Source organism: Nilaparvata lugens, chromosome 1, assembly GCF_014356525.2.
Source record: "Nilaparvata lugens isolate BPH chromosome 1, ASM1435652v1, whole genome shotgun sequence".
In the NCBI taxonomy this organism is placed as follows: domain Eukaryota; kingdom Metazoa; phylum Arthropoda; class Insecta; order Hemiptera; family Delphacidae; genus Nilaparvata; species Nilaparvata lugens.
The window spans coordinates 46,489,495-46,500,502 of NC_052504.1; the positions used below are offsets into that span (position 1 = coordinate 46,489,495).

Genomic DNA, 11,008 nt, shown 5'->3' on the forward strand with positions numbered 1-11,008 from the left:
AATCAATCATATCGTGTATCAAATATAATATATTCACCAAGAAAATATATATTTTCCATGGATGTATTCTCACAACTGAGATTGAATTAATATTCTGGTATTTCATTATATTCCTTCACAGCCTACAAACGATTTGACAACGGTGCGGAGTTGGAAAAAAATGGAGCTATCTGCTTCGTCTAGTGACAGACAAGGATAGCCAGCTGATGATAATCAGGAGCTGACTTCAAAACGTGAATCTCACTTTTATTCAGTTCCGGACTACTTGAGTAAATGATTAATTCGTAACTCGAATCATAACTCACAAAGCTATATCATTCGTAACTCACAAAGCATAGACATAGAAATAATTGATCTTTATAAGATGAGCAAACTACTGGACTAGTAGGAGGTGCATCAGAGATCAGAGTTCGATCAAAGGTTGCTTATAGCTAAAAATCTGTCTACTTTCAAGATCAAAGATGATCAAATAATGCACTTTTTGGAAAATTAGTTACTCTGAATAATATAGTAGAATGATGTTTAGAAGAGTTATCATAGAATTTACATAAAATATTTCCCTTTTTCATTGTAATTCATTAATCAAAGTTACTAGATCAATCAATTACAATAGTGAAAAAACAGTCTCGTAGTAAACGATTAGAATTTTAGATGTTCCGCTCCCGAAAAAAAGGAATGCTGTGCTGGACATTGCTGATAATCCGTTTGTTCTCAATCATGAATGTGGTCAGTTCTCAATATGGAGCAAATGTGCTTGATATGAGATCATCATGAATCTCTATTACAATAGTGGATTCCATGAATCTAATAGCCTACTCATTACTCTATTCTTATTAGTCAAATATTTATCAAAGCTATAACCTCCGATGCAGGAACGAGATGGAATGCAAAGAAAGAAGAGGAGGTAGGAAAGTGCAAACAAATGAAGCCGATGTGCATCAGAATTTGAGCTTTGATCAAGGTTCTTACTGCTGAGAATCTGTTCGCTCTCAATCATATGGAGAACGGATGCTGACAATATTCACATTAATATGACAGTTTTCTTTTGAATTTATAAACCAATCATTACTTATCACATTACTTATCAATTAAGGTTACATAGGAAACAACAATATTTAAACATTATCATAAATCAAGGTTACATATGGAACAACAATGTTAAAACGTTATCATAGATAAAAATTGCATAATCATATTCACGAAAATATGGCGTGGCTAATGATTGTTGTCTTACAAGCGATTATTCCAATCTCTTCCATTATTGGTTGATTACTAATCAATCAAAATCGTTTCTGAGAGTTTAGATTTCAATGGTGAAAGTCAAAGAATACGTCGGCTTTCAATCGTAGACATGGATGATTGAAAAAAATAATAATATTCTCAAAATATAAGTTTGTATGTTATTGGGTTGCCCATATATGGGAAGTATTGTTGAGGTTTTCAACTTCTATGGGTGAGATGATGGGGGAGTACGGGGGTGGAAGAGACGGGGATAGAAAGGTGGTGAGGTGGCCGCCCCCGGCAATAGAGCTCCTACCTTGGCCGTCGACTGGAAGGCGGCTATAGGCGACCGTACAAGTCAGCAAGGAGGCGGTGGAGGCGGCGGTCTTGGAGGTGGTCAGTTACCGGGTGAAACGGCAGCAGCAGCAGAAGAGGCGGCACATTTACGTGTGTGTGTTGTTTTGATGGAATCGATCGTTCCGTTGCGTTGGAGGCGGCGGCGGCGGCAGCAGCCTGTGCAGTCTGTGGCCCTGTGCAGTGCCGGGCTGCTACTGTCGCCTTGTGTGGGGCCCCCCACGCATGCGCCCCCGGCGCCCGCCCCCGCCCAACCGATTCGGCTAATCGTTACCAACCCGACGCAATCGAATCAAAACGTCCCGGCCCCAAAACGTGAACCGTGCAGTCCCGCTGCATACAACTAACCCCCTACCCCGACCATCGAAGCAGTAGCAGCTCTCACCTGCCCACCAACCGTGAAAGCGGCATGCCCTTTGTTCTTGTCCCTAGTCAATTATGTTATTGAAAACTTTGTCCCGAAAGCAGACATCCGATACAGTGGCCGACACCGCCAAATGGAAACCATACTGAAAAAGCCCATTGACACAGAAACAGTCACCTTTTATATCGTTTCTCACACAGTTTTTGAATTGAGAATGTACTGTCATTCTTCATTGTATTCCCTCTAAGCTGTTATGGAGAACAAGTGTATTTCAATTTGAATTCTACACATTTTGATGTATCATTTCTTCAGAAATTTCGCTCCCATGTGATTTTGTATACTTATTAAACATTCTGCAAATAAATTAGAATTCAGAACGATAATATAAATTATGGTGAATTATTACTTTTTTCAACTTGAATGTTAATATTCTAATTAGGAGAAACAAAGGTGGAACCTGAGCACAAAGATATCACAAATATTCCGAGAAATGAATCTTAAAAATAACAGTTATTCCATCATATAAACGATATCCAAAATTCAAAAGATCTTGAGTAAGTTTTATTGAAGACTCCTATTTCGAGTGTTACAGAGTAAAATTATTTTTAATATAATTATCCTCTTGTAATTCTCTAGATCTTTTACATACTTTTGTTTGTATATTTCCAAGTCACATCCCACTCTTCCAGCAGCAAAGCCGATTGCTTTAATTAAAAAACAAGTTATAGGAAGGAGAACCATCATATCGTTCAACACATTCCAATCAAAATTATTTTGTGCCAATCAAGGTCTATAGAAAGTGACCGGACACCAATCTTAATTTTGTACATATTGCATAGGCCTATGAGGGGGTCTTTGAGGGGGCGGATTTTGAAGTTACAAAAAAGTAGTTTTTCTAATTCAAATAGAATTCCGAATGGAGCCTACTATCAAATTATCTTTGTAGGATATTTTGAAAGTAATATTGGGCTGTTTACACTATTCACACCAACTCTGTATATTTGAATTTATGAGAGGTTGGTCAAAAAAGGAGGTCGGAACTGTGTATTTGACATGACGAGTGTCAATTTTTTTCGGTGTTTCCAAGAATATGAGGGAGAGGGTAGCGGCGGTGCAGCATTGGTCCTTGGAGGGGGGGGGAGGTTGGATGCAATTGACCTCCAATGCTGTGGCAATTCTGTATGATGGATCAACCTTATAGAATACTCTCAGGGATACGCTAGTGCCATATTGAGTCTTAGATTGGGAATTAAATTTATACTGTATACTGTATTCTATTATAATAAAATAGGCTACAGCAATTATTATAGTAAATATTTTCCTAAATACGAATAATAGGTACGTTACCTGGTCATTAGCTCGGGCTAACAGCAAGTGTACAAACTCAGTATGACCGCGTATCCAGAACTTGGAGCCAATGCATTATGCAATGCTAATTTTATCGTTGCTAAGTAACAGTGAAAGAAAACAGAATCCTACTGGAATTTTAAAGATGTTGCCAAATTTTTTTTGTATCTCAACATATTTATTCCTTTACATATCGCTTTTAGCCAAATTTCCTCTCTATGAAGTCAGTTCGCAAAAACTTGTCGGAGAAATAGTTCAGAGTGAGGAAGAATACTCAACAACTACACAACATTCTGAATCGGTATCAAGATTCAATGATCTGGTTGATGCATTGCATCTGGGTAATAATGAAAATAATATTGTTTTAAAAAATCTATGCCAAAAGACTTGTATAACTTTTGTTTATTATTAAGCGATTATTTTATCAAAATAGTTTGTATTCAGTATTTATGAAATTGACACTTCAAAGTACTACAATGTAAACAAGACTTGCTGTTTGTATTGGTTATGTTCAGAGCAACTCACTATTAAGTTAGGTCACATAGAGAATACACAGTATTTTTTGTGTGTGTGTGTGTGTGTGGTGTGTGGTGTGTGTGTGTGTGTGTGTGTGTGTTGTGTGTGTGTGTGGTGTGTGTGGTGTGTGTGTGTGTGTGTGTGTGTGTGTTGTGTGTGTGTGTGTGTATGTGTGTATGTGTGTATGTCTGTGAACACGATAACTCCATTCCTAATGATTTTTTTCAAATTTATACCATGGATAGCTATTTATAAGCCCTATCAACTGGCATAGGTCTCATTTCTGGGGAAATTTCAGGAGCTCCGTAATATTCTTGAGAAAAATGGCGGATAATCACTAAAAAACCAGGTTTTTCACGGTTTTCTCAAAAACGTCTCTAACGATTCTCTTCAAATTTATACCATGGATAGCTATTCATAAGCCCTATCAACTGGCATAAGTCTGATCTCTGGGAAAATTTCAGGAGCTCCGTAATATTCTTGAGATAAATGGCGGATAATGACTAAAAATCCACGTTTTTCACGGTTTTCTCGAAAACGGCTCTAATGATTTTCTTCAAATTCATACCATAGATAGATATTCATAAGCACTATCAACTGGCATGAGTCTCATTTCTGGGAAGATTCCATGAGCTCCGTAATATTCTTGAGAAAAATGGCGGATAGTGACTAAAAACCATGTTTTTCACGGTTTTCTCGAAAACGGCTCTAATGATTTTCTTCAAATTTATACCATGGATAGCTATTCATAAGCCCTATCAAATGACATGAGTTTTTTCTGGGAAAATTTCAGGAGCTCCGTAATATTCTTGAGAAAAATGGCGGATAATTGCTAAAAAACCATGTTTTTCACAATTTTCTCAAAAATAACTTGACCGATTTTTTTTCAAATTCATACCCTGTATAGTTATTTATCAGCTCTATCAATTGGCATAAGTCTCCTTTCTGGGAAAACAATGGAGGGTCCACCCCATCCTTGGGAAAAGGACTTAGTAACCTCCTTCTCGTGCATGAGGTAGGTAGGTAGCGCAGTTTATAAAAAGAACACATAGTCGAGATATTTCATCTGAAGAACAACTATTTTGACGACTTTAAAAAAATGACGACTGAAAAAAAATAATCGAATTTTACAATTCACACAAAGAAAAAGTACTCTGAAAACAATTATATATACACATATACTGACAGAAGTCTGATCGTAGTTTCAAATATGAGCAAGGAAAGTTGTGTGAGTGTACCACACCAGATTTTTTAATAATGGTTTGTCGTACTAAGATGCTATAACATTGCTTATATATTACTAGCCGTCAGGCTCGCTTCGCTCGCCATATCCGTCTAGCCAGGGGGCTCCGCCCCCTGGACCCCCGACTGGATCGTCCAAGAATGAGATCAGCAGGCTCGCTTCGCTCGCCTGCATTTTTTCATTTGAGCATTTTTATCATATGTTAGGACAATCCAGTCGGGATTGAAGTAGGATTGAAGTAGCAGTGCCCAATCAATTATTTTCCCGCGATAAATGCATTTAATCTTCAACTTGGTGCCAACCTAACAAAGTCAACTCAACTTAATGCCAACCTGACAAAATTATTAATTTAGTTGCCAGTTAACAACTGTTTCGAAGAGGTATCTATCTAGATTATAGTTCTATAGTAACATATAATATGGAAATTCCAATTATAATTAAGAGATTGGGAGAAGAAGAATATACATGCTAAAAGACGAACTTTAAACCCTTAAAAACAACCCTTAGAGTTGAAATATTGCCAAAAGATTTCTTAGTGCGCCTCTAAAGGGCCAAATGAACATACCTACCAAATTTGAACGTTTTTGGTCCGGTAGATTTTTAGTTATGCGAGTGAGTGAGTGAGTGAGTGAGTGAGTGAATGAGTGAGTGAGTGAGTGTCATTTCGCTTTTATATATATAGATTGATATACATTGATATACTTTTTATTATAAGTATTTAATGAACTTTCTACTAGTTCTTCATAAAGCACATTTTTCCAAGTTGTATTGATCAAACTTGAATATAGTGACCAACATTATTCTGCTACTCATATTTTGATCCTAACCAGTAGGATCAACTATATCATTTAAATATCAGTTTCAAGTGCACACTTACTCCATAGAATTTATTTTCCACTAGAAGCTACTATAGTTCAATAGACTTTTCAAACATATTCATTTAAATTAGACTATAATTTTGATGATAAGCATTGAATAAGGGGTTCCATATTATCAAATTAGATTCTGAAATTTTCTCAAGGATTTATTCATATTTACAATGAAGATTGAAGTCTTCTAGTACTCATAAAAAATTGCGGCAAATAACACTACCTTTTTGAGCTGAAAAAACTTTGTGTATAGTATGGACTTTATAATATATGATGGTAGGCCTATAATCTCCATTACTTCAAGTATTCTTACAGAAAACAGTTTTATTAGCACATACTCAAATTTGGAATAACATTTTGAAATATTTTTCTGTTGAAACAGTACAAATAAACTCTCATCCACATCTGATAACAGGTTTATTTGACGATAATCCAGCACATGATTCAAGGTATTCATCGGCAATATTCCACGCCAACCATCCAAACAATCGTATAAGATTCCATGACACCAGGAAACAGCACTCCACCACATCTTCGTCAGCTTTGAAAAAGTTCGTGCAGAGATTGAATACGTTTTTCATGGGACCTGTGAATGATACAGTAATCGATGTTGCAGAGGTAGATATTACTAGTACGTTTCAACCACGTTCCTACGATGTATCATCAACCGCAGCCGATCATTCATTCAAGAACAGAAGCTACTTTGTTGTCACACAGCGAAATGCAAAACCTCGCGCCATGAAAGAAAGCGGAGGGAAAAATTTTAAAGGAGATTATTGAGGAGGAAGGATTTGCGGTCGTGTAAGACCGTGACAGTCAAAAAAATAGCAGCATCGTTGTTTTGTCTGAGAGTGAGCACTCAAACTCTCACACCAAGAAGCTTAGAACACGACCACGGTCTTCCTTATCTGCTTTGCCACTGAAGAGGAGCGAGCATCAATCCCGACCGCCTTTCAACTCACAAGTGTTCTCTGTTCTTACTCACCCTTCCCTCCCCCTCCAGTCATTATCTTCCTCTTCCTTGTTTTGGAGGAAATGTAATGGCATTGACAAGTCAACGGATGATGGCGGCAATCGGACAATGGGGAATCAAAGCACATCGGTGATCGAGGGGTCGAGCGGTCGGTAGTTCGGGGATGAGTAGAAAGTGAGCTTTCCTTCTTCCTCGTGCGATTATAAGCACTTCCATAATGAAGCGCTAAAAATAGATGTTCTTCAACACGAGTGGAATTTTAAACCCTTAAAAACAACCCTTAGAGTTGAAATATTGCCAAAAGATTTCTTAGTGCGCCTCTAAAGGGCCAAATGAACATACCTACCAAATTTGAACGTTTTTGGTCCGGTAGATTTTTAGTTATGCGAGTGATGAGTGAGTGAGTGAGTGAGTGAGTGAGTGAGTGAGTGAGTGTCATTTCGCTTTATATATATAGATTGATATACATTGATATACTTTTTATTATAAGTATTTAATGAACTTTCTACTAGTTCTTCATAAAGCACATTTTTCCAAGTTGTATTGATCAAACTTGAATATAGTGACCAACATTATTCTGCTACTCATATTTTGATCCTAACCAGTAGGATCAACTATATCATTTAAATATCAGTTTCAAGTGCACACTTACTCCATAGAATTTATTTTCCACTAGAAGCTACTATAGTTCAATAGACTTTTCAAACAAATTCATTTAAATTAGACTATAATTTTGATGATAAGCATTGAATAAGGGGTTCCATATTATCAAATTAGATTCTGAAATTTTCTCAAGGATTTATTCATATTTACAATGAAGATTGAAGTCTTCTAGTACTCATAAAAAATTGCGACAAATAACACTACCTTTTTGAGCTGAAAAAACGTTGTGTATAGTATGAACTTTATAATATATGATGGTAGGCCTATAATATCCATTACTTCAAGTATTCTTACAGAAAACAGTTTTATTAGCACATACTCAAATTTGGAATAACATTTTGAAATATTTTTCTGTTGAAACAGTACAAATAAACTCTCATCCACATCTGATAACAGGATTATTTGACGATAATCCAGCACATGATTCAAGGTATTCATCGGCAATATTCCACGCCAACCATCCAAACAATCGTATAAGATTCCATGACACCAGGAAACAGCACTCCACCACATCTTCGTCAGCTTTGAAAAAGTTCGTGCAGAGATTGAATACGTTTTTCATGGGACCTGTGAATGATACAGTAATCGATGTTGCAGAGGTAGATATTACTAGTACGTTTCAACCACGTTCCTACGATGTATCATCAACCGCAGCCGATCATTCATTCAAGAACAGAAGCTACTTTGTTGTCACACAGCGAAATGCAAAACCTCGCGCCATGAAAGAAAGCGGAGGGAAAAATTTTAAAGGAGATTATTGAGGAGGAAGGATTTGCGGTCGTGTAAGACCGTGACAGTCAAAAAAATAGCAGCATCGTTGTTTTGTCTGAGAGTGAGCACTCAAACTCTCACACCAAGAAGCTTAGAACACGACCACGGTCTTCCTTATCTGCTTTGCCACTGAAGAGGAGCGAGCATCAATCCCGACCGCCTTTCAACTCACAAGTGTTCTCTGTTCTTACTCACCCTTCCCTCCCCCGCCAGTCATTATCTTCCTCTTCCTTGTTTTGGAGGAAATGTAATGGCATTGACAAGTCAACGGATGATGGCGGCAATCGGACAATGGGGAATCAAAGCACATCGGTGATCGAGGGGTCGAGCGGTCGGTAGTTCGGGGATGAGTAGAAAGTGAGCTTTCCTTCTTCCTCGTGCGATTATAAGCACTTCCATAATGAAGCGCTAAAATAGATGTTCTTCAACACGAGTGGAATTTTCCTCGACGAAGCAGCAGTTTACTAGCAAGTTGACTTAATACAATAAAGAATAAAACATTGTTGATAAGAGACTTCAACTCGTTTTATTTTCTAATGATGGAAACTGTTGGGTTAGGAAAAGGTTAGGTTAGAGGAAGCTCAGGTTAGGAAAAGCTTTAGTTAGCAAAAGCTTTGGTTTGTGAAAGCTTAGGTTGGGAAAAGCTTTGGTTGGGGAAAGCTTTGGTTAGTGAAGGCTCAGTTGAGGAAATCCTTTGAGTTAGGAGAAACTTAGGTAAGGAGAAGCTAAGGTTAGAAAAGCTTAGGTTGGGAAAAAGCTCAGGTTAGGAAAAGCTTAGGTGGGAAAAGCTTTGGTTGGGAAAAGTTAAGGTTAGGTAAAGCTTGGGTTAGGTAAAACTTAGGTTAGGAGAAGCTAACGTTAGGTAAAACTTAGGTTAGGAAAAGCTAGGGTTGGGGAAAGCTTTGGTTAGTGAAAGCTTAGGTTAGGAAAAGCTTTAGGTTAGGGAAAGCTTTGAGTTGGGAAAAACTTAGGTTAGGAGAAGCAAAGGTTAGGATAAGCTTAGGTCAGGAAAAAGTCAAGTGTTAGGGAAAGCTTAGGTTAGAAGAAGCTAAGGTTAGGAGAAGCTAAGGTTAGGTAAAGCTTATGTTAGGAAAAGCTTTGGTTAGTTAAAGCTTAGGTTAGGAAAAGCTTTAGGTTGGGAAAAACTCTAGTTAGGTGAAGCTAATTTTAGGAAAATCTCAGATTAGAAAAAGTTTAGTTTAAGAGAGATCTTTAGTTTAGTTAAGAAAGTTTAGTTTAAGAGAGATCTTCTTGGCCCAGGCTCAGTAAGCTTTGGTCATACTTGTTCAGGTTAGTAATTATTTGACTTGATTCAAGAGTTCTGTTGTGTATTTTTGAAAGAATAAGAACTCTCAGTAGAATTATTTCAATGATCTTTATTGAACACTTTATATTATTGTTAAGTCGAATATGATACAGAATAGAAAATACTAGAACAGGTGAACAGCGCCTTATGAATGTGTCTGTCTTTGTGTTTCAAATTCAATGCCTGTCTGATCTTTTTGAAAGTTGTAGTGTAGAAATGTACAATGGATAATAATTTAGATTATAATGCAAATGTTTGTAATATTCATATCATATTCATGTAAATAAATGTTGTTGGTAATAAATTGAATCAGTGTTTTCATCATTTCTGTGCAATATTTTATGTTGACTACTCTGTTTAGGCGGTAGTTCAAATATATATATAACAAGTTCATTCAATTAAAATGTATCATTGTCATAAGAAAATGTGATTAAGAGTAAAGGTTTGTACATTGTCCACCACTTCTTCAACTCCTAGTTCTTAACATTATAGTTCTTTCCATACTCAAAGAGTCTCCACTATTGAAAAATCTCTTTATCTTAACTCTTGAATCCTATCTCAATGTTCAATTGTTCTATTCAATCATCTTATTACTATAAATATAAATGACTTGAACCTGACATAAATTGACCAGAACCTAATTGTTTTTTTAATGTTTAAATTAGTATTTTAGGATAGAATTTATATTACCGACACCTATTTTTTCTTCCTCTTCAATTTCAAAAAAATTGATTGATATCTTAAAAAATAGTTGAGATACAATTTATTGTGAGATACAATTATTGTTAGTCACATAAACCAAAAATTACCAATTTCTGTTCTGTTTCAGGGTCAGCTTTAGAAAGTTAATGTTAATTTAATGAAAAACTCCCCAGAATAATATCTAATTTCTATTTAATTCATCGATTAATCAATTATATTGTATTCCAATGTCCATGCTTGCCTGTAGTTACCTCTTCAATCACTTTCGAAGAAGTTGAATTGATGCGAACATTCATTCGAGCAATCGCTTATTTTGAAATCTTTAATTCGGCCATAGAATATGAGTCAGCTGTGCTATGGCTTCATTAATCACAGTTCATTCTTCATTGTTTACATAACATCATTCTTCATTGTTGAGTCTCACTTCAGAAATTCAAACTGTTTTTTTTTTAATGTTTTAAAAAGTCTTTCAAAATAAAATTCATAGAAGCAACACCTATTTTTCCTTCTTCTTTCATCAAAAAAAAAATTGAGTTGATACCTTCAAAAATAGTTGAGATAATAATATATTTAGAATCGTCCATTCTTCAAAATAAGGTTAGTTTTGAAACAGCTATTTCTAATATTAAAATCTAACTAAATTGTATAAAAATAGGCTAGCGCGCTTTATTTTTTCCTC

General features: G+C 36.1%; 2 protein-coding genes across 5 annotated transcripts in view; one reads left to right on the top strand and one right to left on the bottom strand.

Annotated features, from left to right (window-relative positions):
- LOC111049970 (probable sodium/potassium/calcium exchanger CG1090) overlaps positions 1–11,008 on the bottom strand; it is a 110,000-nt gene that overhangs the window by 82,448 nt on the left and 16,544 nt on the right. Inside the window, exon 1 of one of the 2 annotated variants that reach the window (XM_039435155.1) lies at positions 1,538–1,771. The exons of the other annotated variant lie outside the window; for it this stretch is intronic. The gene's annotated coding sequence lies outside the window, so the exon portion shown is untranslated. Of the gene's footprint in view, positions 1–1,537; positions 1,772–11,008 lie in introns of those variants that run through there. 2 annotated transcript variants of the gene reach the window in all.
- On the top strand, positions 3,365–8,836 carry LOC111055668. 3 transcript variants are annotated; one of them, XM_039435184.1, is made up of 2 exons: positions 3,365–3,627; positions 7,914–8,836. In XM_039435184.1, exons 1-2 carry the CDS (start codon positions 3,369–3,371, stop codon positions 8,309–8,311), a joined length of 657 nt encoding a protein of 218 aa, XP_039291118.1. In that variant the 5' UTR covers positions 3,365–3,368; the 3' UTR covers positions 8,312–8,836. The 3 variants fall into 3 exon arrangements, with proteins under 3 accessions (XP_039291118.1, XP_022198605.1, XP_022198604.1); XM_022342913.2 differs by lacking the exon at positions 7,914–8,836 and adding an exon at positions 6,330–7,148; XM_022342912.2 differs by lacking the exon at positions 7,914–8,836 and adding an exon at positions 6,297–7,142.